At 44.4% G+C, this 27,327-nt stretch overlaps 1 protein-coding gene across 1 annotated transcript in view; it reads left to right on the forward strand.

The window, feature by feature from the left end:
• Positions 1-27,327, forward strand: part of Dock2 (dedicator of cytokinesis 2) — a 408,847-nt gene that overhangs the window by 81,234 nt on the left and 300,286 nt on the right. The window contains exons 16-22 of the mRNA XM_015997613.3: positions 1,340-1,412; positions 1,530-1,633; positions 4,130-4,313; positions 4,440-4,537; positions 6,175-6,264; positions 7,463-7,563; positions 8,375-8,509. Coding sequence (XP_015853099.2) covers positions 1,340-1,412; positions 1,530-1,633; positions 4,130-4,313; positions 4,440-4,537; positions 6,175-6,264; positions 7,463-7,563; positions 8,375-8,509 — 785 coding nt within the window. The remainder of the gene's footprint in view (positions 1-1,339; positions 1,413-1,529; positions 1,634-4,129; positions 4,314-4,439; positions 4,538-6,174; positions 6,265-7,462; positions 7,564-8,374; positions 8,510-27,327) is intronic.

Below are 27,327 nucleotides of genomic sequence, written 5' to 3' on the forward strand. Positions count from 1 at the left end.
TGCCTTGGCTATTCACACCATGGGCTTTGTCTTGTCACTTAGGTTCCTATTTTCCACAGCAGGTCTCTTTGTACACTCTCTCTGAAAAGGGACCGGGTAGGTTTTGTGCTCTGTGAGCTCTCTTGCACCCTGCTTAGTTTCCTTCTGTGTTAGCCATTGCCACATAACCATTACTGTCGTCTATGTGGAGCATAAGCTCTTTGGGTGCAGGGCCTACCATACATCAGCTTGGCTAGTGCCTTGAGTGACTGCAGCTCCTGATAACCCTTTTCAGTCTTTAAGGAGAGGACAAGAGAGTGTGGGCACCTATTAACCTCTCAGCTCTTTTGCTCAGTCTCAAACACAGACAGAATGGTGGACCTCCTCTGTCTCAATTTTTATTTTTTCAAACAGAAAGTATCACAGCACACACCTCTGTCTTTTAATAGTCACCTGCACAGTGCAAGCCTACTGTACTTTCCAATCCAAGTCTGATTCTTGCAGATAGCCTAGTTTGTCTGTGTTGCCCTGAATTGCCTCCTGAGACTTAGGAAGCAGTGTGCTCAAGAGCCAGGCTGAAAGCACTTCAGTTGAAGGTGTCAGTGGACTGGAGGTGGTTGAGTTGGAGGATGATTCTGAGGTGACCTTGTGGGTGATTGTCCTCATGTAGTGGCTTTGAAAGCAAAGGCATCAGGACATGTGTCGACCAAAGAGGGGATGAGTCTCTCTCTCTCTCTCTCTCTCTCTCTCTCTCTCTCTCTATATATATATATATATATATATATATATATATATATATATATATATATATATATATATATATATATATATATATATATATATTATACATATATGTATATGTATGTATACATATATATGATTAAATATAGATTGGAACATATTGGGATACACACACACATATATAACTAAAGCACTTTTATTAGTTTGCATATGCAAGAGCCATCAAGCAAAGCCCCCAAGTTAGGCTGCAATTTCCAGGGCTCCCAGGATATGCAGGAAAAATGTGCATACTGCAGCTTGCACTGCATCAAATCACATGCTAAAGTTATGTGACTTTTATATCAATTTGGGGAGATTCATTTTTCCTCACTATAATTTATGGACTTCTTTTCATTGGCTGGGGATGCAATTTGCCAAATGGATTACATCTGATACTTTATTTTCTCCTTATAGCTAGTTCTTATGTAATTTATTTACAGCTCATCAGTCTTGATGGATGGGAAGTAAATCAGCATGCACTGTTCCAAGTTAAATGGTCAGGCTGCTGAGGCTGGGAGTGGGGTGGGGCGGGGGTCTGTGCAACTCATTGTCTCCTGAGCTGTCCTTTCTGCCCGCTGAGGTGGCTGTCCCTATCGAGGATATGCAGAGGATCCATCTGCGGTTCATGTTCCGACACCGGTCATCACTGGAGTGTGAGTATGCCACTCACGACATGCCTGCCGGTCCAGTGAGGAGAGAGGGGCAGAACAGTTGGCGGGAGCTTGGCTTTTCAATTCTTTCGTCTTCTGACTTTGCAATGCTGTCTCCAGCTAAAGACAAAGGAGAAAAGAACTTCGCCATGTCATATGTGAAGCTCATGAAAGAAGATGGAACCACTTTGCAGGACGGATACCACGAACTGATTGTTCTCAAGGTAAGGTGGAGGAGGCCATGCAGGCGGCAGAGGAGTGGTGGCGGCCTGGCTTGGTTGCTAACAGCGGGGACTCCAAAATTACGCTCCCCAGGGCTCATAAGCTGTGTGACCTTGGACAAAATCTTAACTTCTCTGGACCTCCGTTTCCCCTTCTTTGAGCCCTCTGTGACTCCTTACGGGGAGGAAATGAGGCATTGAATACAAACAGGACAGTGGTGAGCAAAGGCCTCTGTGAAGGAAGGGGCTCTGGACCCTTGTCAGGAATATGTAGAAAACATACAAGAAACATTTGAGGGATGCTGCGCTGTAGCTGTTAAAATCTAGGGCCCCAGCCCCTGATGCTCATTTCACAGCTTCCTAAGTCTCAGTTTCCTTCCCCACCTCTCTCTTTCCTTCTTCCTGGGAGAAGGGGAGAGGACAGTCCCAGGGACTGATCCCAGGGCATCACATGAGGCAAACACTCCATCACTAAGTAGAAGTTTCAGTTCTGCTTCATTTTTCATAAGCGGTATTTTAGTCTACTTCATGATATTATAACAAAATACCTGAGGCAGACTGCGCTGTAACTCAGAGGCATTTCTCAGCCCACAGCTGTGGGGGTTGGAGAACATGGCATCCACACTGCTAAGCTCTGGTGAAGGCTGCCCTGGCTGTGTCCCATCATTGGCAATAGTCTATGTGTGAGAGAGAGACCACATCCCAAACAGAAAGTCAGATAGACTCAGTGGTGCCAAGCTCAGGATTTTATAACAACCCTTTCTTGAGAAGTAACCATAATCCCATGAGAATTATCTAATTCCTTCCAAGGACAGTGCCTCAATGGCCCAAGGATCTTCAAAAGCTCTTGTGATTTCAACTCCGCACTGGCCAGCAGGAGTCCAGCATATGAATGTTGGAGCAGTATTAGATACTTCTCTTATTGCTGTGACAGTATTCCTGGCAAGAACACCTAAGGAAGGAAGGCTCATTTGGGCTCATAATTCCAGAGTAAAATCCATCATGCTGGGGCAGTCATGGAGACAGGAGCTTCAGGCCACTGGCCACATTGCACCCTAGTCAGCAAGCAGGAGATAACCACTATTGTTAGTCAGAGACCTCAGCCAATGGATGATACTGCTTACATCTAGGATAGATCTTCCAACCTTAATTGATCCAGTCTATTATTTATTATTCACTATGGAATCCCAATTGGCCTGGAACTCCGTATGTAGACCAGACTGACCTTGAACTCATGGAGATCTGCTTGCCTCTGTCTTCTAAGACCTAGGATTAAAGATATAGCCATCCCAGCTTGCTAATTAACTTAGTCCAGGAACTCCCTCAGAGGCATGCCCAGAGGCTTGTCTCCTAAGTGGTCCTAGATCCTGTCAGGTTAGCAGTTGATGCTAACCATCATAGTCAAGCCACAGCAAGCAGTTATGGCGGCATGCGTGGAAACTCAACAAGATGAAAGGGCCGTGTAAGCTCTGAAGTATATACCTCCCTGTGCCCACTCTTCTGATTTTTACCTCCAGGGACTTGGGCTGTTCACAAATGATGTGCGGAGTGTTTTCTTGGATCTTCCTTGCGTTGTTTCCCACTGTCATGACAGAAGGATTATCAGCCTGGGGCTGGAGGCAAAGCATGAAATGGGCATAGTTAAGAGACTGGCAGGGTCAGACCTTCATCTCAGATTTCTTGGCTTTCAGGCTGCAATTGTCCTGATGCCCATGTTGGACATAACCACATCACATGATACTTTTCTCTGAGACTCTTTGCCTTTCTTCTATGGCCTCTGTTTCCTCCTCACCACATTGGAGTACATATGGGCTTGAACTCTTTCTTCCCCATCAGTCTGTGAACTTGGGGGCAGAGGAGCAGTGACAGCTGTTTTTTTTTTTTCCACCTAGTTGCACCAATCCTAATTTTCCCCATCTGCAAACTGAGGCTAGGAGGCTGTGTTCTGAATGATTTTGAGCCTTAAATGAGGTGAACTAAGGCAGAAAAGGGGCCTGGTACAGCTCCTGCTACAGAGTGAGGACACAGTATGGCCTCCTATAATACCTACTCTTCTGAGAAACCCTGTGACACAAGTGACACAGTTTATGAGGGAGAAAGATGACCCAGAGAGGCCAAAGAATGAATCCAAGGCGACATGGACTTGAATGATGGACAAGGTCCAGACTTACGGCCTTTGTCATTAACCTCTAGTTTAGAATGGATTTCCTATATTACTGGTGGGCATCTTACCTTTTCTTTTTGTCTCAAAAAGTTAAGATGGATTATTTATGGCCTGGGAGTTTCAGTTCTCTTACATACGGTTCGTAGAGTCACCCCCTTTCCATTCGTGTGATTTTGGACGCCTACCTATTTTGTGGGAAAACAGCGCTACCTCATATCTCTTCTTCCATGATTTCCTCACTGTTTCAGAACTTCCAGCCTCACAGGGTATGTAATTTGACCACCACAGGCTCTGTGTGGCCTGCCCTGGAGCAGTGACCAAAGTGTTGTTTCTAGGGAGACAGCAAGAAGATGGAAGACGCCAGCGCTTACCTGACACTTCCGTCTTATCGACACCATTCGGAAAACAAGGGAGCCACGCTGAGTCGGAGCTCCAGCAGCGTTGGGGGGCTTTCTGTCAGCTCCCGGGATGTGTTCTCCATTTCCACCCTGGTGTGCTCCACAAAGCTCACCCAGAACGGTAACGGAACCATTGAGAGTTGGGTCTGTGGAGCTTGTGCCCGTGAGCGTAAGGCCCAGGGCGGGATCGGGACAGGTGGGGTGGTTTGGCCAGGAATGATAAATCTCTTTCTGGATTCTTCTCTAGTGGGTCTGCTGGGTTTGCTGAAGTGGCGGATGAAGCCACAGCTGCTCCAGGAGAATTTAGAGAAGTTGAAGATTGTGGATGGAGAGGAGGTGGTGAAGGTCAGTGGACTTTGCTTGGATTCATCTACCAGTGTCGGAGCTGTAAGGGGCAGAACAAAATGTTGAAGGAGTGGGATGACTTGACCTCTGATGATAACATACTGCCCCAATCTACCAGGAGGAAACAACCCTATTGGGAAATCCAGGCAGGCTCTAAACATAGGGCATCAAAACAAAACAAAAACCAAAAAACCAACCAAACAAAAAACCTGGCTGAATTAGGCCCTGGAAATAAACCAACTTGGATGTAGATCTCAACTCTCTCACTTCCATGTTTTCATGTCATAATATTATGACTATGACACATTTCTCAGGATTGTTATGAGCCTTTGAAGTGATAACATTTAAAAATCACTCAACACAGTCTCTTATACATAGTGCATAATAATAGGTGTGCTAAAGCATATAAAACACGGGAAAGTCAAGATACACTAACTTTTGGGCTGTTACCCATGGTCACATATAGTAATAGAGTAACAGTATGGTATCTTAACACTATATGCAAAATATTTAGTTTGTGCCCCTTGGAAAGCATTATATATTAATAGTAAGAGAAAGAAAGACACCAGAGCTTACATTTTAAGTGAAGCAAGTAGAAAACTATGCAAATGTCAGACACTGCTTCCTCATGGTAGTGGAGAATGTGATGCAGCTGAACAGCAGGTCTAATTAAACCAGCTCTCCTCTGTAGCACTGTGAATTGAAACAGGTTTTCCCGATAGTCCTAGTGATTGTGTTTCCATCAAGAACTTGGAATAGCTAGAAAGCAGAGATCAGACATCTTTGTGTGGTCACTGAGTCTTGAGGGATTGTGGGAAATTTATTGACTTACTCTTAGGAGGGAAGAATGGAATCACGTTTTATTTAATTGCCCAAATGAAACGTGGCAGAATTTCCTGATCAATGCTTTAAATATATACCATTGACCCATCTACCTAATTTAGGAATGGCAAAGGAGTTCCCCCAGATCTGTTGTCTTTGGGCAGCCTGGAGAAGTCAGCTTGCTGGGGTGCGGAGGCCAGTTACATTATCTTCTGTCTTCTATTATTTCCTTCTTTATAAACATTTGGTTATTGAATTTTTTGTTAAATACATACAATAATATAGGTACAGAGAACAGCCAAGGGCAGCTCAAAGAATTCTTATGCATGTGCACCTCATCTAGCTTATGATGATGAAGGTGCAGAATATTGCTAGGTTTTCTGAATGTTCCTCATACACTTCCATCAGAGGGGCAACCATTAGGCTGATCGCTATCATCACTGATTTTTTTTTTTGCCTTGCTCTTGGAGTTCATAAATACAGGGTAACTGAGAATGGACATTATAGGTCTGATTTATTTACTCAATCCAGTGTTTGTAGGGTCTTCCTCATTGTGGCACATGGAAGTGGTTTTGCTCTTCTGTATGGTGCAGAATCCTGTCATGGAAAATGTCATAATACATGTATCTGTGCTACTGCTGTGAGATCATGTCACTCCAAGTCCTGGAACTTATGCATGAAACTGCTCTGGACCCCTGGCTCTGGAATGTGGCACATGGAGGGTGTGTGCTCCTGTTCTCTTGGAAGGACACACAGGGATGAGATTTGTGGGCTATCTGTCCTCTTTCTGAATGCAACTGTCCTTCTTTATCCAGTTCCTCCAGGACACTCTGGATGCCCTCTTCAACATCATGATGGAACACTCTCAAAGTAATGAGTATGACATCCTCGTCTTTGATGCTTTGGTAAGACAGTGGGGGCAATTGTTCAGCAACATCAGGTTTGAATGCTTGTCATACTGTGAGAAAAATAAGAACATGCAGGCTATGTGGTTCTTTCCATGGATATTTTAAGGTTTTAGAACCTTTGACAAGCAGACTAGTGAGTAGCTGCTGGTTGTCTTCTGTGTTTCCAGTTCATCTGAGGGTCTGAGGCTTGACAAGTGATGGGAGTAGAGGTGGGGTTACATGTTGATGTTAGAGTGTTGATGTCTGGTTGACAGTTCATGAGACTGGGGACTGGTAAATGACAGCCTTAGCTCTCCAGGAATGCTAGGAGTGAGTCGGAGGCCAGGTTATAAACCACCCAGGTGTTACCCTATCTGTCTTGCCATCTCTTCTTGATGTCCTATAATTAATTAACCAGGGTCATTTTGATCTTCCCAATGAACTTTCCACAGTGGAAAGTCATCCACACTTTCCTCCTGCTTTCCCATAGGGTCTCATTCTTATCTCTCTCTTGCATTCCAATTTCTCCATGCTCTGTGAAAAGAAGCGTGGGAAACTGGGGCTGGGGGGTCTAACCCTGTGTGAGAACACTCACCAGCATGTGGGAAGCTCTGAGTTTCACCCCCAGCACTGTCAATCCACAAATTAATGAATACATTTAATATACCTTAGAGGAAAGAAAGAAAGACTGTTAGGGTTATCCATGACCAGCCAACTCTTGATAAAATAGCCTTGTGTCATGAATGTTTGCATCTCGGAAGAGGTTGCTTGGAGATAACTGGCTTTCTCAAGTGCATTTAAAGAAGGTCCTCTAGAATGCTAGCCGTACAGGAAAGATGCTCCGTGACTAAAAGGTCCTTTGCTGAAATTCCTGATGGAAGAGCTGAATGTGGAATGAATCTCCTGTAGATTTGTAATGTACAGGAGTATATCCCCGACTCTGGAAGTCCTACAACAGAGAAGGTGGTCTAATGACAACCTGAGATTTCTCTTAGTTGAGTAGAAAATTCTTTTATCTCCTAATACCCTAAAGCACACTTTTTGAAATATTCTTTTTTTTGAGAGACAATGTATTAGTGAAAAGGATTAATTATTCATTAGAGGGATTATCTCTTGGACAAAGGAATTGGGACAAGGGCTCAGTTATAACAGGTGAATAGTTTCCTGCTCTGGGTACTCCCCCCAAGGACCCCCAATAATTCTGACTCCTCTTCAGATCTACATAATAGGACTCATTGCAGACCGGAAATTCCAGCATTTTAACACTGTCCTGGAGGCTTACATTCAACAGCATTTTAGTGCTACCCTGGCCTACAAGTAAGTAACCGCGTGTACAGGGATTTCCTATGCACCTGTGTTTGTCCTGCCAAGATGCATAGGCCACAGGGAACTTGAGCATTTCCCAGTGACACTAGTCTGTGTGAATTTTCCCTTTTTCTAACGAATTATGCAACCCATGCTTGGATGATTCACATATCCTAAAAATAACAAAAACCCCAGAAAGTGGGTGAATAGTTTACAGTGGCAAATACACAAGCAGTTTATTGGCTCATTCAGCTAGTTGACTGCTGTTTATTAAGAAGTCACCTGAGAGCACCAATGTGCATGTTCAGTAGGTCAGTGCTGATTGGACGCAGGAGATGCAGGGTCAAAGATGGAAACCCACAGGCAAATTCGGCGGCAGCCAGGTTGTGAAGAAACCTTGAAAGATGGGTCAGGCACTCTAAAGTCTGACCTACTGGTATCGAATAGCTGTAGAAAGTGTCTGAGCAAAGGAGCTCCATGAAAATGACAATAACATGTCTAAATAGAAGAAGTTAAAAAAGACATTATCACCATCATCCTCACACATCCCCTGATTATGCCTAGTTTTTTCCTTCTCAAAAGATTATTTTTTCCCCTCACCACTCTATCTTTGCTGGCTTCTTTATGGGCAGGAAATACTTATTCATTGCCTGTAATAAATATATTTTGAAGCAGTTATTTTTGTGCTTGCAAATGAGTCGTGAGCTTTGCTGCTCCGCCACCTCTAACCTTTGATTGAATGCCTTATAATTTCCCGAGCAAACTAATTACCACACTATGGACTAGAAAGAGCTGTATTTTGAAAATATTATCCCTTATTCAGGAAATTGATGACGGTGCTGAAGACTTACTTGGATACCTCCAGCAGAGGGGAACAGTGTGAACCCATCCTTAGAACTCTAAAAGCTTTAGAGTATGTGTTCAAGTTCATCGTTCGATCGAGGACATTATTCTCACAGTAAGTATTTGTTGTGCCAAAGTGATTGATTAGCTCTGTAATCAATATGATACAACAATACAACAATATTTTTTTTGCTATAGGAGATTTTTTTCTTTTATTGAAAATAGGAGAAAAATTTTTTTAAAGAAATTATACCAGGATTGGAGATCTGGCTAGGTGGTAGAGGGTTTGCAGAACACGCGTGTGGTCCTGGTCTCTATCCCTAGTACCACAAACAAACAAAACAAAGACAAGAAAAACATGTAGCTAGATTTTGATTTTTAAAAAGCAACCTTGAAAATTTAAATCTAGCCTAGAGATCATGAATATATAATAATTTTATTCTCTAAGCCCTTTGGGAAAGACAAAAAGAATAATACCACATGATGATGATGTTTCGCTCAGTGAATGTGATTTATGTGATTTGAAGTTATTCTTTGTTTGTTTAACATTCTTCATTTGATTTAAGATTATTTAAGGGAAATTCCTAGGACTCTGTGCTCCGTACTGGAGGTGCTGGTGGAAGAGCAGAATGCAAGGTTTGCCATTGATCTGGCTCTCGCAGGCTGTAACTGCAGATTAGCTCATTTCTGAGGCTTTGCTGTCTGCTCTGGAGATCCTCACAGGCAGCAAGTGTGATTATATATCAGAGAACCTTAAGGGACTTTGATAGTCAGGATCAGAGCTTGGCTGTCTCCCTGAAGGGCTCTGGAGATGGAGACATTCAAATGCAGTCAACCAAAGATTGCTTTACATTTATCTTAGCTGTATGATAAAGTGAGGCAGCCTGTTGACTGACTGTGTGGTAGATTGGTTGTGCATGACAGGAAATAAGAAAAACACCTTCAGAGGTTATATTGTCTGGACTGTTATTAGCATGAATGAAGACTGCTCAGCTAAAATTGACTGAGAACAAGACTTCATTTTAGTTCCTAATATTGAAAAGCTCAGAGAGTAGATGGCACCCAGGTGTGGGCTGCCTCTAGATGCTAAGTGTTATAGGAGTCTCTTTCTCTGCATCTCTCTGCTTTCATTTGGTTGGCCTCTTTTGAGGCAAGGGTTCCATGACAGAACTACATATTCTATTAGCTGAAGCTGTCCTGGCTTCCTTGTTATTCCAGCAAAATTTTATGTCAAGAACAGTCTTAGGTCATGTGCTAATGTAATCAGACAGTGTGGCTGTGGGACTCAAGTGAACTGTGTGTTTGTGGTCATGTGTGGCATGGGTAAGGTCAGTTTCCTAGAGTATAGACTTTGGCTGGAGAGGTGTCTTACCAAAAGAAAGCTGAAATCTCTACCATCATCTGATAGTGATAGTGGATGGATAATAACACAAGTTTCACACTCAACAAGGTGTTCCCTTTGAACTTTTCCTAAAACACTGAAACTTCAGGTAAGGAAGGAATAGAATGACACCCCAAATCTGTATGCCTTAGTTTATTTAAAAAGCCAAGTATTTGTTCATAATCCCCTAGCTTGCCAATTAGTTAGATCTTGGCAACTATTCTTGCAAGCTTAGGTGATTTTTTTTTAAATTAGTTGTGAACCAACAGTAGCTTCTTGTCTTCATAAGAGTTGACTTTCTTGGAATTCAAGGCATCAGACTTTGTTGTTCCAGCTACATGGATCAGGATTTCTCATCTCTTCTTCTGAGAGAGAATATGTAATCTGTAAGGATAAATCATACCTTTTGGTTCATTCGTCTTCAACTCTTCCTTTTGGTATCATCTCCTTTTCCTTTCTACTCTATCCCTCTTTCCCATCCTTCTTGTCTGTTTCTTTTCACATTTCTTTTCCATGTCCTAGAACAAAGCACATTTGCTCCTTTTCTTTCTTCTCTACTTCCAAGCACATCATTTTGTAGAACTTCTAACCCATCAAGGTCATTTCAGACCTTAGTGGCCTCTGGTTTCCTAGAGTGTGAGGCAGTCTGGTATTTTTTGTTTCTCAAGCCTATGAGATGTCACTGACATTTGTCTAGAAGTGATGTCTTTATGGCAATAAAGGAATAATCTCAAATACTTCCTCTAAACAAAAATGCATGTTGACCCACTGAGTGTCTGCAGCCAGTGTCTACAGGATCTGGTAGACACTGTGTGTCCTGTTAATTGTAGAGTCTTTAGCAATGGTCTGCTTTCTCCTGAGTCTATAAGGGCACTGGGAGATTGGGGTACTTTCCCATAACCAGGAACATCTTCCTTGGAAACTAGAAAGCAGAATATCCATGCTTTGAGATTCTTCGACCACCTGGAGAGGAATAACATAATTATTGCTTTGGGGCTCATGGTGTTGTTTCTAGGTATGCCTTTGTTCTTTGTCCCGTGTCCGTAATTACTGATCTAGCTTTCAGTAATTTGTTCCCTTGCCATTTTTCTTTGTACATCCAAACACTTGAGAGGGTGAGGATTCTTCTCTATCAACATGCAGAATGCAACTGGGCACAGACAGAAGAGAAGCAGTTGATAGGTGGCATTTTTATTTTACTGTGTTTGAGGGGAGATGATTTGTTTTTATCCAGAACTGAAGAAGGTGAGTTTCTTGTAGCCCTGTTATGTCACTAGCTGCCTAGTGTGTGGGGTAGATGTCTCTGGCTGGACATGAGTCTGAGCCACAGCCATAATGGAAGCTGGCAGAATAGGACCCAGCATCTGCTTCATGAATCCCTAAATTGTGGTGCATGTGTTCAACAGGTTCTGAGTGGCCATAAACATGACTGATATCCACTAGGCTTTTCTCAGGTGGGACAAACCACAAGTGAAAAGCATCCAGAAACAGTGGAAGGATTGTCTACTAAACATTGACCTTCTTTACAAAGCCCCCTTCAGCATCTTTAATCCCGAGGCTCAAATACCTGGTAGTACGATCCGTGAGGTTTCCGAATTGTGGCTTTACATGGAGTTGGAAGTAGATTGCATTCCCTAGTTCTGTGATGGACATTGGCCAGGCACTAATCAATGAATCTGCAGAGCCAATGAGAGGATGGTGCTTGAGGGGAGGAGACCCAGAGCCTGGAGCTGCATCATGGTTCCATTCATCCTTGCTCTTCGCAGATCCCAATGGTGCAATAACTCAGGAGGCACTGGGTGGGATGGCCCCCAAGCACACGGTCATGTATGCAGACCTAGAGGGTATTTCTGTCACAGGAAGCACTTGTTTGAGGAAAGGACTCAGCTTCTGCTAGCCTCAGTTTCCCTATCTATAATCAGGGACCCATCTTTTAGTGTTTTAATGATGAAATTGTTCAGATAATGTACTCCTTGTGGGAGTCCATGAATGTGATACCAGGATAGTAGGATGTGGCCATGCCATCACCTAGGAGATACAGAAAGCCTGGTTATGCTGGTTAGTTTTTGTCAACTTGACACAATCTGGAGTCACTCGGGAAGAGGGAACCTCAACTGAAGAATTCCTTCCATAAGATCAACATGTGTTCCTGTTTGTGGGGGCATTTTCCTTGGTTAATGCTTGATGTGGGAGGGCCTAGCCCACTGTGGGCAGTACCATCCGTAAGCAAGTGGGCTATATAAGAAAGCAAGCTGAACAAATCATGGCAGGCAAGCCAGTAAGCAGCCCTCCTTTATGGTCTCTGCTTCAGTGCCTGCCTCCAGGTAACTGCTTGAATTCCTGCTTTAATTTCTCTAAATGATGAACTGTGATAAGGAAGTGTAAGGCAAATGAACTCCTTCTAAGTTGCTTTTGGTCAATGTTTTATCAGCAACAGAAAGAAAAATAGGACACTTCCTGTTTTGGGAACTTTGAACAGACTTAAATTAGAAAGAAATAGTTTTGGTGTCTTCATGCTTAAAATGTGACTTCTTAATCAAGCTATGATAAACATTTACTTCCTGGGTGTTGAGATACCTTTGACTTTGTGTCTGACTTCTCTGAGGACCACAGTGTAGAGACTGTCCTGATACCATGACTCACTTGGTCTGCTGCTGGCTTGTGTGGGTGGACCCCAGCTCTGCTGCACTGGTTTTCCTGGAGGGTGGTTGGGCCCCTTTGGCCCCCTTAACTCCTGTACCAGTGTTTCCTTTGTACCTGTCTTCTTCACACCTTCCATCCCTGCTTCTTTGGTCCTTGCTTCCTTCTCCTCCTCCATTCAGGCACATTCTCCTAGACCAATCTGCCTTCCACAAGTCCTCCTCCTTCTCCAGCCCCATCCCTTTGCATGGGAGAGACAGTCTTCAGAGCCCTGTTGCTTGAGTTTGGATTCGGTACATCACCATGCACAGGTGTTTAGGGCCTTGAGAGAAATTACTTAATCTGCAGATTGCCCAGTTCCCTCAAATATAACTGCACAGCAACAGTACCTGCCATGCAGGCAGGGTTACTGTTCAGGGTGTGTTAACAGCTGGAGGATGGGGAACACTTACATTGCAGGTGTTATACAGCAAAAATGTACAGCCATTCTTATTCATGAAGCATGTCATACATCAAGTCCAGCAGGATTTGCAGAAGCCCAGCATAGGACTGCATCTGTTACACCCATGCTCCACACTGGATTTCAATAGGTGCATGGTCCTGGCTGAAGCTCTCTGTACCCTTCCCTATGTATTTGCTTGCTAATTCCCTAACCTCTTTCATACTTTTGATTGAACATCTTTTCTTTCCTTTACCCTTTTTTAGTTAATGTACATTATAATGGTGCTTATTATGATATTTTCATACATGTATTACTGAGTCTTGCTCATATCTACCTTTACTACCATGTTCCATTGGTTACCCTCTTCTCTCAATGGTCCCCCTTCCTTGCTCATATTGTACACATGAGAGAACATAGTGTGTTATCTCTTTCATGTCAACTTGACACAAGCCAGAGTCATTTGGGAAGAAGGAACCTCAGTTGAGAAAATGCTCCCTCCAGATTGGCCTGTGGGCCAGCCTGTGGGCATTTTTCTTAATTGATGATTGATATGGGAGGGCCCAGACCACTATCAACAGTGCAGCACTGGATGCCATAAGAAGGTAGGTTGGGCAAACCATGAGGAGCAAGCCAGTAAACTGCATTCCACCATAGTCTCTGCTTCAATTCCTGTCTCCAGGTTTCTTCCCTGAATTCCTGCCCTTCCTTCCCTCAGTGATGGAGTGTGACCTGAGATTTGTAAAATAAAATAAACTCTTTTCTCCCCAAATTGCTTTTGGTCATGGTTCCCCAAATTGCTTTTGGCCATGGTGTATTATCAAGGCAATAGAAACCCCAATTAAGTTATATAGGTTGTATACCGATATCTGTGTATAATCTAGATTCTATACATGAGAAAAACATAAGACACTTTGTCTCCTCCCCCAATTACCCTCTTTTCAGACTTCTTCCCTCTCATAGTTTGCATGTCCTTTCACATTGTGTGTGCGCGTGCACATGCGTGTATTTAATTCTAGATATTGCATATGAGAGAAAACAGTCGCCATACTTCTTCCTTAGTCTGGTGTATTTCACTTAACATGACTGCCTCCAGTTGCATCCTTTCTCCTGCAACTGACACATGTCATTCCTCTTTATCGCTCAATAGGCAATCAGTAAAGCATGTGAGGTCCTGGGAGGATGTGGAAAGCCATCCTTGCTATTGATAAAACCCTGCAGGCCGCTATGAGTTTATCCTCGTTCCCAAGGGATGAATAAAGAAAAGCTGCTACAGAGCAGCTCCTTAGGAAGAGAAACACACACAATACATTCTTACGGGAGTCATAACATCTGAAGTGTAAGCCCTCTCTCTGCAGTTCACCTAGGAAGACTGCTACGGTGTAGATGGTGTTTTTAGACTGCATTGGTGCCATTCATGAATACGGGCTGTAGGAGGATGGTGCACAACTGCAGTCAGGACCTCCGGTCTAGCTCATCTCATCCTGAACTGAACACTCCCTCCCCTTCTTTGGATGTTTTCAATATCATCAAGCTGAACCCGGGCACCATTTCTCAGAGCTCCCTTGGCGTTTTCATTTTGTATCTTGATTTATTCTGCCCATATCCTGCCTCCCTGGCCTCTACTCACACCTCTCGAAGTCCAGATTTCTCCCATGAAAACAGTCACAGTAGCTGACCTCCAGGTCATGGATGCACTGGGCAGCCAGGTTGAAAAAAGCCCAGGCATGCCCAGTGCAGTCTGCACTTAGAGGGAATGCATAAACTTCCGTCTTCTTAAACAAATATGAATTTAACTTGCCGGTGTGATTTGTTTTCATTGTTCATGTATGAATAAATATTAAAATGCAATCATCTGTTTATGCTGAGCACAAACTGGAATGCCTGTCACACCACGGTCCCCACTTCTCCCGCATGTAATTTGTTTGCATGTTAATGCCATTTATTCGTATGTAAGCCTCTGTTTTCGGGTTTGAATATAATTTCAGTTTTTGATGACAGTAATGGCTCTGTAAACGGCACAATTGCAGTTAAATGGGATTATTTTATGATAACATTAACTTGGCATCATATCAAGATGGAAGAGAAAAGTGTCATCAAAGGAATATTGTCTAACGGTTACATCTCTTTAATTTATTATCTGTTTTGTGAGTTGCTGAGCTGCTGAGGGGGAGCTAACAGCCTGTTTCTCAGGGGCGTACATGGAAGCACTCTGTCAACTGTTGAGTAAGTTGCTGTTAGGATAAATTGTGCACATGCACAGACTTTTAAACAGTTCTTTTTTCCTTTGGTTTTGGAAATATTGGTAAACATTTGTTGAATATGTTTTATAGGCTAGGCACTTTGCTAAGAGCGGGGAAATTAGTAAGTTGTGGTGATGTATTAGGTACAATAAACATGCCACCCGCCATCAAGTCCTTCTTCCCAGGGGTTGGCAATGACCAATGATGAAGGGCAACCTTAGATACTGGCCAGTGGTTCACAGGAGACAGACAGAGGTGGCAACAGTGCCCCACCTGGCAAACATCAGTGGCTCTTTTCACAGGAGGTATTTTCAATGCTGAAAGGTGTTTGAGAAGGCAGCTGAGGGGGAAAAGACAACCCCACCTTCCTGATACACCATGTCATAGGAACCCTGGTTACTCTTGCCATCATCCCTGAAGTCTTCTCTGATCTTGACTCTGCACCACCTAATATAAGAAACATACAAGCCATCAGCATTGTATGTGTTATATTGAAGAGGAAATAGAGCCCACAAAGGTATAGAACATGCTGTAGGTCACCCAGCCACATGCTGATGGGAGAGACTGTGACTTGTAGTATATTCTGTTATATACAAAAGCAGGTGTGTGAAGGACAGCACTATGGTTCCCAGCCTGGGGTGCTTTTGGAAAGTGGTAGACCCTTTAAGATGTGGGGCTTAGACTAGTGGAGAAATGCCCTGTGGAGAGGATTAGAGACCCTAGGGAATCTTTTGTTCCTGAGGTGTCTCCAGATGGGTCTCCAACTGGGAACCAAAATGAACCTTTCACTTTCTAAGTTGATTATGTCAGGTGTTTGTTACCATGAGGGACAGCTGGCTAATACAGGTAGCTTGTGGGTAGGGTGGTCCTGGTAGAGGCAGGGGACTAGAGGGCACCTGGACAGATGGATGGAAGCTAATTTGTGAAAGCTTGGCTTTATCCTCACGTGGGGAGATTTTTGCTTAGGTGCTGTTCTTCATTCCTGGAAAATGTGCCGACTGACCCAGCCAATTCTTTCATTGTATATAAAGAAATCAGACTTTATAAACAGTTGGCATAGGATCTGGACAAACTTTACAAGTCAATGAACATCTAATGAGAGTCCTGGTTAAGTTGTTTTCTTATAGGAACAGTCCAGAAAACCCTGCTTTGTGGGAGAGGAGCCTTTGGAGGTCTGACGCAGCAGATTACCACGGTTTAGAAGGACTGCCGTGGAGTTGCTTTGTGGGAGAAAGACAATGGAAAATTGAAGCTGTTGTGGCAATGTGGGTGTGAGGATTTGAACTCAGGTTCAGTGGCGTAGTGGCCTGGAGAAGGGAGGAAAAAGTGAAGTCTGTAGAAAAAACAAGCTTGTCCCCTGTTCCCTACCAGAGTCAGCAGGAAAGATATCTGTGACCAAATGTGTGTGGGACGAGCGTGAGGGGGTCCTCCACTTCAGCCCAGTTCTGACACTGTGTACCTGGGGTGGTGTCGGATCCCACAGGTCAGGGGCTCATTCCCTGAGGCTGCCCCCACTTCAGATGCTGGGCCCGGCTCAAGCCAGAGGTGTTTTAGCTGTGCTTCTGACTAACCAGCTACAAATCTATAAATCGGGGTTCCCACAACATCCCTCTCAGACTAAATAACTTGTTAGAGTAGTTTGCAGAGCTAAGGGAACACTTACATTTACTAAGTACATAGGCCGTTACAACGACACCAGAGCATACTGGGTAAAGAGCTGACTGGGTAAAGGGCAGAGGTGAGCAGCTCGAATATGTGTGTCAATTAAACCCTTTAAAGGTAGCCCCAGAGGCACCGACTGCATCGGTGTCCCATTAAAGAAAGAAATCAAAGTGCTTCCTCTTGAGCTAATTTGACCAAGAGCCAGCCCAGATTCGAATTCTCCACTTCTCTCCCTGTGTCTTTTGCAGTGCACGGTTTCTGGCTTGTCCGTAGTCTGTCAATGCCTGCCTTACGTCTGTCTGTCCCTACGTATGAGTCCCTAACAAAGAACTTTTTTTTTTTTTTTTTTTTTTTTGGTTTTTCGAGACAGGGTTTCTCTGTGTAGCTTTGCGCCTTTCCTGGAGCTCACTTGGTAGCCCAGGCTGGCCTCGAACTCACAGAGATCCGCCTGGCTCTGCCTCCTGAGTGCTGGGATTAAAGGCGTGCGCCACCAACGCCCAGCAACAAAGAACTTTTGCTCTGTGTTTATTGAGCAACACAGAAAGCATCACTCAGGGAAAGAACGAGGGATACATGCATAAATCTTTAGCAGAGTTTTACAGGGACTGCAGCTTACTGACTCCATGACCCGGAAGCACCCAGAAAAGCAAATATAACACGACAAACAGACTAGCAACCTGTATCCACGTTACTGTCAACACTCATGGCAGACATCTGCCTTATAAGATATAGATCTTTGATGTGCGTGCTGTTTTCAGCAAATGATTATATTAGCACACTTCCGTCTACACAGGCATTGCTCTCTGGGTCAGGGACATGGAAGAGTACAAAACTTAAGATTAAAGCCATGCATCGTTGCAGAAACTGAGTACATGGGAAATTCGAGGCAAATCAGGTTGCTTGTTACATTGTTCTCTTAAAAGCAGGTCAAACAAACAGGCTGAATGCACAGCAGGACAGCAGTTTTAGGTCTGAAGTGACCTCAACGTGCAGTATTAATTTGCTGTGAGGTCCAGCAGTTTAGTCTTCTAGTATGTAAAAGATATTTTCATAATAACGTATTGCTGCCATACATATACCCTTCAGACTGCCACCTTCTGGGGCTCTCCACATGTTCAGCTGTCCAGTTCTCCCTTTGGGGCTTCTGGAGGCTTTATTTCATGGATATGGTGGGCTAAACCATGTGGTGTTGGTGAGTGATTTAACCTGAGGCATCTCTCACCTGCTTGGATACTGAAGAGTAAGTCTCAAGGTCCCAACCCAATAATCTTACCTTGGTCTTCCCAGGGATCACCCTCTATCTGGAAGCTACTAAAAGTCCCAGTCACCTGTCATCTCATTAACAAGCAAAAAGACATTCATCACTCAGCAATTCCAAGCATGATGAGTGCAGAGCAAAAGTGTGCTTTAATAAGTGTGTGTGTGTGTGTGTGTGTGTGTGTGTGTGTGTGTGTGTGTGTGTGTGTGTGGTTTGGGTTATGAGAAAATTGACGTGTTTCTTGCACAGCTTGCTAGACGTGTATTGCAGAGAATGGGATACATAGAGATTTAGATCCCAGGAAAATGGAGAATGGGGCATGGAAATAGTGTTTTTGTGCAAATCCATCTGTAACTGCCTTTGAAGCTGTAACACGAGCTAAGAGGTATGATAACATTGAGGATGTGATCCAGGAAATTAGCACATTGAAAGGGGTGGGCAAGAGTTCCAAGTAAGCCAGGTCAGGGACATAGGAGAAGAAGCAGGAAGGACCTGTATTCTGGGAGCTTGTAGAGGGAGTCAGCATCTCTGCCTGTTGCAGTGAGGTGCATGAAAACTTCATGGTGCATGCAAGCGAGGCCATGGTGCATGGGAGCTTGTGGGAATTCCAATAAGGAGCCGACCCTTCCTAGAGCTTAGCATTATTTGAACTTGTATTCTCTTACTATCACAGAATACCCAAGGCTAGCTCTCAGTTCTAGAGTGGTGCCTGCATCACCTCAGCTCTGCTGAGGCTTTATGGTGGGCTGCATCCCATGGCAAGAATGATTCAAGAGTGGAGGGACATGTAACCAGTCCGGAAGCAAGATGACTGGGGAGTGGCCATTGGAGGTTCCACCCCCACCCCCACACTGATGACCAGGCTCCCAACTTAGGAACCCTGTGGGTGGGACACAAACAAACCACATTTGAGCCCTAGTAGCATCTTTTCTACCGTTCAGTCTAGAGGCCACTGGAGAAAGCCAAGAGATCTGGGCTCAACGTAGAATTGATTTCCCATCATCCACATGTGAATCACCAACTTTTGGATGTCTTGTGCTGGGGTATGATCCTAGGCCCACTTCTCTAATTGCGGCCTTCAGTGGCTGGGCAAACTTTTTCATATTCTGCTCACAGCCAAGTATAAGACACTGTCTTGTCTGCTTCCATTGTCCCTTTAAATGGCTTAATTTTGTAGAACAAGACTATCCGCTGTAGACAGGTAGGAAAGAGCCATGGAAGACATGAGATGTTCTTCCTTTCAGGATGAAGCAGGGGGCGGTTTTCTTTTCTTGTTAACTCCTCGTTAGTTGTCTGTGAGCTAGCTAGATGAATCCTTGGCCAAGAGCAAAAATGTCTGATTCTGTCAAGTGTCAGGGCTCACAGTTCCTCGGAGAATGACTCAGACGTGGGAGCTATCTACTGAATAATACGGAGATTTAGCAAATGTGTTTGCAAATCCCTGTAACTAAATATGAACTTCCTGGGTAAGAAAGGTCTAGTATGCCAGAGGAGTAAAGGTCAGCAAGCTAACATGGTTGTCAGGGATGGGCAGCTGTGTTAGGATGGCTGCATGTGCTTCAAATGCACTAGAGGTAAGCATTGCCCGAAGAAGCGTTTGTTTCCTTAATAAGAATAATATATCATTCAGTTATTGAACCTGCTGTTTATTATATCTTTAGGATAGAAGAAAAACTATAAGGAACCTTATGAGGCACATCTGGGTACTGTCCTTCCGGTCTCTAAGCCTCGTTTGCATCTCCTAGATGTATTTCCCTGATGTAGCTCAAGCAGAGACATGGGGACTACATTCATTTATTCATTCAATCAATCAGTCAATCAATCAATCACTTAGCACTCCTTGTATACCAAACAAACATGAGGAGCCCCTAGGGTCCCACCCCTCCCTGGCTACTCAGTGGCCTCAGTGAATGGGCTGTTTGCCGAGTGCTTCTCTAGACCAGATTGAATATCTGGTCCAAGGTAGTTAGTCTTCTATTTTGTAGAGGAAAACAGGTCTACTGGAGCCCAGACAAGGGTGCAGGGCAGGTTGTGGAGATGCTGAGGACACCCTAAGGGCAAGCTCTAGGCCATCATGGTTGGTAGGTGCTGGCCTGGGGCTCACAGACTTGGGAACTAAGACTGACCTGGCATCATTGTGATTTGCCTTGGGAAGCATGGTTCTGTCCAAAGGTGCTGGGATACCCACCATGCTGAGGCCTTTCCCAAGTGCATAGTCTCTGCCTTACTGAGGGGCTGTGAGGCATTAGGAGACCTCTAAGAGCAGAATGTAGAGCCCCCAACCCGTGTTCTCATATTGCTGCGGGGACTTCCTGGCCCAGACACCTGAGCGCTGGACAGGGGCCCTCACCTTGTGGAGGTAGCGTCTGTCCCTCTCCTTTCCAGGAACTGTGCAGCTAAGGCTTCGAGGCTGTTCTCAGTGGTATGTCTTCTTTCCAGCTCTTCTCTGGTACCCTTTCCTCCCAAGGTGGAACTCCAAAGCCCTTCTTCTTTCTTCACATTGGGATAGAATCACGTTGGGAATAATTTTCTTATTCTGACTGTCTCCTTCTCTGGTTCACAGAGAGAGCATTAGTCCTGCCATCTTATCCAGCCTAGAGTACTATTACTTATTTTCATAGTCTCCCTGTTCTACAGACAGCCCTGCTGCTCTCTATTTGGAGGTCCCAAGTGCTCAGGCAGGCATCCCCCACCTGTCACCTAGGTCTCATTGTTCGGTGTACCCAAACCCATCACTTCAGCTGTCAACTCTGCAGAGACTCAAGCTCCAGATCTATGCATTCTCTGTCTCGGTCTCGGTCTCAGTCTATGTCTGTCTCTGTCTCTCTCTCTTCTTCGACGGAAACTCAAAGTTACATTTAAAAGCAGACTTAGAATGTGTCCACTCTCACAGTGGACCCACAACCCAGCATGCGGCAGGAGGCAGAACAGAAGGCCTTATTCTTGAGGCCGTAAGTACTCCATGCCCGATCCACAGTGGAATCCGAATGCTTGTCCCTTTAAGTCTTGTAATCTACCACATCTTACCATCTTTATTTCAACTGCCTCCCCTTCCTTCTCACAGCACAGGAGGCCCAGTGTCCTGCAGTATCCAGTCTCTGCAAATGGCCAATTCTCTGCAGAAATTTTGGGTTTCTTCAATAGATAGCTCTAGCATCTCAAATATGGAGAAGCTTATTTCTCACTCCAGTCCAGATTCTTTTTTCTCCCTGTCTTACAGCCCTGGCTAGGATTCTAGGTCAGCACTGGACAGAAATAGTGTACACACTGTACCTTCTCTGTCTATTATGAGCTTAAGGAATTATGGGCTATTAGTAATTTGATGATGATATTCACTGTGAAGGGCTAATAGATTTTATTGTGATGGTTTGGATTTATTTCAACCATCTTAACTGTTCATTTTTTCCCCTGATTTTTGTCCTTTTTCCTTCTTTTGACTTGTCTCCAATTTTTTCATTTTCTTCTTCCCTTTTTATTACTTTGGGAGTTATACTTTATAGTCGAATTTTAATGGCTACCCAGGCATTGTATCATACATATTTAACTTAATAAAGTTCAAAGTTAATATCTTTTACATTCCTCCTGAATAATAAAGGGATCTTTGGAAAACTCACTTCTCTCTTAAATATTGTGCTATTATTATGAAGCATTTTAATTTGACTTTTACAAAGTATCATTTTAAATATTTGGCATTTTTGTATATTTGTAACTAATAAAACTTCACCAATACTATTGTACTGGTAAACATGGACCAGTACAATACCTAAAAATGACTGAGGGGTGGGGCAGGAAAGGTGGGTGTGTTAGGAGCCCTGGCTCTGACCTGGGTTCCATTCCCAGCACCAACGCTCACAACTGCACATCATTCTGTTCGGGGTGATCCGAGGCCCTCATCGGGCTTCCACCAACACAGACCTACAAAAAAGAAAAACACTCATACACATCAAGTAAAAATAAATAAATCTTTAAAAATAATGAAGGATGTAAATTTGATGCTTTTGATAACGATTTAAAAGAAGTTCTTCACACCTCCTGTGCCCTTCATGCTTATTTTCCTGTTTCTGAAGGAAATACTTTAGAATCATTTGCAAACCGCTCATTGACTGATTTTATTCGGAGGTGTGAAAGGAAGTTTTTGTAGCTATAGACTTGGTTGTCGTTTGTCTGCTGATTGCTGTCTGCTGTTAGGGTTAACTTTATCGTGTGGTATTGTAGCGCTTTTTGTAAGTTGTGTTTTTTAAGCATAGCTGACTTTTCTTTCTGAGGCCTTGTGAGCCTCTGCCTTGTCTGCCGTGTTCTGCAGTGTCTCTGGGGTGTCTGCAGGGAGGGATTTGCTTGTCCTGCCGGAAGCAAGTCTTCTCAGATCTGGGGTCTTGTGTGGTGACTACCCAGGCGGAAAGATCCGCCTTCTTCCACACTCTCTTCCTCCTGTCCCGTCTCAGGTGTACGAGTGTGATGTGTCTCACTCCTGTTCTCCAGGTCTCACAAACTCTTTTGCTGTTTATTTTTTTGTTATTTTTTTCAAGATGGGGTTTATCTGTGTAGCCCTGACTGTCCTGGAACTTGCTCTGTAGACCAGGCTGGCCTCGAACTCAGAGATCCGCCTGCCTCTGCCTCCCGAGTGCTGGGATTAAAGGTGTGCGCCACCACCTGGCTCCTCATAAATTCATATTCCTTACCTTCTTGGTTTTTGAGATTCATTCTTGATAACTGTGTCGGCTTTTGTCTTTTTTTTTTTTTTTAAGATTGCTTTTTTTTTTTTTAAAGATTTATTTATTTATTATGTATACAGAAGAGGGTGCCAGATCTCATGACAGATGATTGTGAGCCACCATGTGGGTGCTGGGAATTGAACTCAGGACCTCTGGAAGAGCAGTTGGTGCTCTTAACCTCTGAGACATCTCTCCAGCCCGTTGTCTTGTTTTTATTTTCTATTCTTTTGCGACAAGGTCTTGCTGTGCGTACTAGATGGCTTGGACCTCCCAGCATCCCTCCCGCTTCATTCTCCTGGAATCTGGGGCTGCAGTGCGCACACTGGGCCTGGCTGACAGTGACTGTGAGCCTGATTTCTCCTTTTTGCCCTGTTTATGATACTGTGTACTTTTCAGAAAGTCCTAGCAATGTCTGTCTTGAAGTGTTTTCTTCTAGCCGCTTCAGTCTTCCAGGTTTTATATTAAGGTCCTTGATCTATTTTTCATTGATTTTGTGCTGGGTGAGAGATAAGGATCCTGCCTGCATCCTTCCGAGTGTGGATACTCAGTTTTCTGAGAGCTATTTGTTGAAGAGCTCAGCCATATTTACTGAAGCTAAGTTTCATTTAGCAGTAGACTTGAGTGTTCTGTGTGTCTGTGTGCATAGACACAACTTCAGAGTGTTCTGTTTGTGTGTCTGTGTGTATATGCACGACTTAAAATGTGTTCTATGTGTCTGTCTTTGTGTTTATGCATGGCTTCAGGATGTACTGTGTTTGTGTCTGTGCTTATATGCACGGCTTCAGAGTGTGGTGTGTGTGTGTGTGTGTGTGTGTGTGTGTGTGTGTGTGTGTATTCATGGCTTCAGAGTGTATTGTGTTTGTGTGTGTACATGACTTCAGAGTGTGCTGTGTAGGTCTGTGTGTGTATGTGTGTGTGTGTATGCATAGCTTCAGGGTGTGATGTGTGTGTCTGTGAGTATATGCATGGCTTCAGAGTGTGTTGTTTGTGTATATATGGCTTCAGAGTGTGTTTGTATGCCTGTGTGTGTGTATGTGTGTGTATGCATGGCTTCAGAGTGTTTTGTGTGTATATATGGCTTCAGAGTGTGTTTGTATGCCTGTGTGTGTGTATGTGTGTGTATGCATGGCTTCAGATTGTGTTGTGTGTGTCTGGGTGTGTATATGTATGGCTTTATAGTGTGTTGTATGTGTATCTCTGTGTGTATGCATGGCTTCAGATTGTGTTGTGTGTGTATATGTATGGCTTCAGAGTATGCTGTGTGTATGTCTGTGTATTCGCATGACTTCAGGTATTATGTTCTAAGGAAAATCAGACTCCCCCTCTATCATTCAGGCACTGCTACCTAAAAGCATTTCCAACCAGAGACCTCTCTAACCAGATGTTCTGCCTGTGGACACAGCAAAGAGCATGAATTTGGGCAATATAACCCCAAAGCCCAGGAGAAGACTGGCTTGTGATGAGGAGTCCTCAGCAGGGATGTGCTTTCCTTCTCACTCGGAGCCAAGGACGGGTACCTTCCTAGTGTTCCCTTCACTGCAACCCACGTCTTCTCATCTTCCTTAGAGAGAAGGTGTAACAGACTGGGAGAACTGCTGTGGGCTAGGGCCTCTGGGTTAACCAGCTATTAATCCCTGATAAATCACCTGGCACATAGCACTTAAAGGAGAAATTAGTCCTTTTGACTCATGGTTTCAAGCGTTTGGTTAATGGCCAGCTGCTTTCCTTGATCTCAGGTCTGTGGTGAGGAGGAACACTGTGGAGCAGGGATGTACAGCAGAGGAGACTTCTTACCTCACTGCATGGTGGCTGGGGAGGAGAGGGACAGAAGGGAAGCAGTCCCAGGATAATATAGCCTTCATGGACACGCCCCTAGGGACCTCCTTCTTCTAGGCCCCCCAAAGTTTCCACCACCTCCCAGTAGTGCTATCAAATCATAAATCAATTGATGGATTAATCCAGGAGATTATGCCAGGGCCCTCTCAACCCCATCACCTCTCAATGATTGGATTCTCCAGCTGGGGTCCAAGCCTTCAACACATGAGGCTTTTTGGGGTGGGGCAAGGGGATACTTTCTATTTAAACTGTAACAGTCTCCAATAAGAAGGCCCAAGGAGCCTCTATATTGTTCACATTCCCCAGTAGCCATCAATGTTATGACACTAGAGTCTGGCAGAATCCTTCATGGCAAGGCTGGATTTATTATACGGCTTTGCTTTGGGTTGTCCCTTCTGGATACCTTGTTTTCTTGACAATTTTGTGATTCAATTTTTAAAAGAGATGTACTTATTTTTGCCTACATGTATGTAAATGTGCCACATGCATGGCCAGGCCTGTGGAGGTGATGCATGAGCTCTGCACATTCTTATCCTGTACATACCTATGATGACGTTTAACTTATAAACTAGTGTAGTAATAAACTAAACACAGTGGCCGGTGGCAGCACACAGCAACTGAAACAGTGTGCTGCGTGGAGGCCACGTGACTATGTCCCCCTTTCCTTCTCCCTCTCCCAACTGTCTCCCAAGAGTTAAGGTGATTGACACTGCAGGCAGTGAGACTTCAGGTGGAGGGGGTGAGGCGGCTGCACCCCAACTCCTGGACTTCGTGTCTTTGCATTCCTCTTGGAAGGAGGAAATCTGGGAGCCTGGGAGGGCCGCTGCTCTGCTCCCGGCAGCCCCTGCCCCTTGTTTCCATCGATCCCCGCTTATCCATCTCCCTCGGCCACTCTGCCCTCCGTCCCTTTGATTCCCGCAGTCCCTCCTGCTGAGGGTCTGTGAACTTGATGTGACTGTGCCTTTCTCCTCTTCACTCTGCTTTCCTGTGTCACCCTAAGCTCTATGCCCTGCCAGCCCAGTCTTTACTGGCTTGGCCAAATCATTGTCTATGTGACTTCTCTGTGCAGCGCATGCCACAATTGCTGTTTAATTGTTTGGTTGCTATTTTTATTTCCCATCATACATTTTTTTTTTTCGAGACAGGGTTTCTTCTGTGTAGCCTTTCCTGGATCTCGCTCTGTAGACCAGGCTGGCCTTGAACTCACAGAGATCTGCCTACCTCTGGCTCCCGAGTGCTGGGATTAAAGGCGTGCGCCACCACCACCTGGCTCCCATCATACATTGTTAGCACAGTGGCAGTGCAAAATGATAGTGACTCTTTGGAGTGACTGTGCATGGTGACTGGTACATTGCGACAGTTGCATCATGACTGTGTATGGTGACTGCATGGTGACTGTACTGGCACAGAGCATCTGCTGCATGGTAATGCTCCACATGTCTTTGTCAGCCGAATGATCGTCTTGTGAAAGTACACCTGCTTAAATACTGTAGCCGAGGACTCAGGGCCAACTGTTTTTCAGCTCTTCTTCCCCTTGCCTTACGGCTTTCTCCCCGAGATAACTCGATTGCAGTACTCATTTGATTTCACGCCAGGTATGTACTGCTGAGTCAGCACGGTCCAACGACAAAAATGCTGCCCTGGACTGTAAAGCCTACCTGCTTGGGCCAGGGATCTCTTCCTCTATCAATATTTCCTACTTTGATTAGGTTTTATATAAAATCTGTTGTCTCTCCATTTACGGTAAATAGCAGAACTTGGCATCTCCTAAGCTCTAAACGTCTACAGACAGATAACACGTTGAAGACTTTTCCCTGGCTTACACTACAGCCTTTATCTGCTGTGTGCATTCCAGGATCAGCTTTCCTGAGCCTGGGCTTTTGCTGTTCCCCACCCGGCTTCCTTAGGCATCTGCTGGGCAGGTAGAATGCCTGATCTGTTGCTAATTCACAGGCGATATCAAGGTCTGGAAATAGAGATGAACAGCCTTTCAGCGCGTGGGTATTTCTTGGGAGTTTTCAAGCTGCTCCTAGAGCTGACAGCTTCTAAGGCGTTAGCTTAGCGTTTATTCTTCCTAACACTCAGCAATGACACAGTGCATGTCTGTTCCATGCACATTAGCCCATAAGACTCTTCCTCTTTTAAACACCTGCATTGATAGCACCAGTTTCCATTTCAAATAAGTTAAAAAATCTCTGTCTGTGGTAACAGCTCGGTCAGCATTAGCGATCGAGCACTGACACATGCCGATTGGGCAGGTCACCATGCCAGGTACTGGAATGCACCCATGAATTGGGTAAACTCACACTTACTGTTCCTGGACCTTTTAGTTGAGTGGGGAAGAATCATTGAGCAGATAATCTTGTCGGTGCATGTCAATCAAGAGGTGTGCGGTAGTAGCCTAATGAGATTAGTCTTGCCATGGAGCCTGGAGGTTTTTCTGGACAAATGTCATCCAAACTGTGGCCTCAGTGCTGAGTGTGTGCTGTGGGGTGAAATGAAGTGGAGGAAGGTACAAAAGGTGAATAAAGCCAGAGGGAGTTCGCTGAGATGTGGGGCTTTGACTGTAGCTCAGCAGTAAAGCATATATGCTTGTATGAATGGTAAAAACTCCTAGATGCATTCCCCAGCAGTAGTAGGGAAAAGAGAGAGAGAGGGAAGGGGAGAGAGAGAAAGGGGGAGGGAGGGAGAGAGAGGAGGGAGAGAGAAAAGAAGAGGGAGGGAGAGAGAGAGGGAGAGGGAGGAAGAGAGAAAGAGAGAGA

The sequence above is a fragment of the Peromyscus maniculatus genome, chromosome 8 (assembly GCF_049852395.1).
Source record: "Peromyscus maniculatus bairdii isolate BWxNUB_F1_BW_parent chromosome 8, HU_Pman_BW_mat_3.1, whole genome shotgun sequence".
In the NCBI taxonomy this organism is placed as follows: domain Eukaryota; kingdom Metazoa; phylum Chordata; class Mammalia; order Rodentia; family Cricetidae; genus Peromyscus; species Peromyscus maniculatus.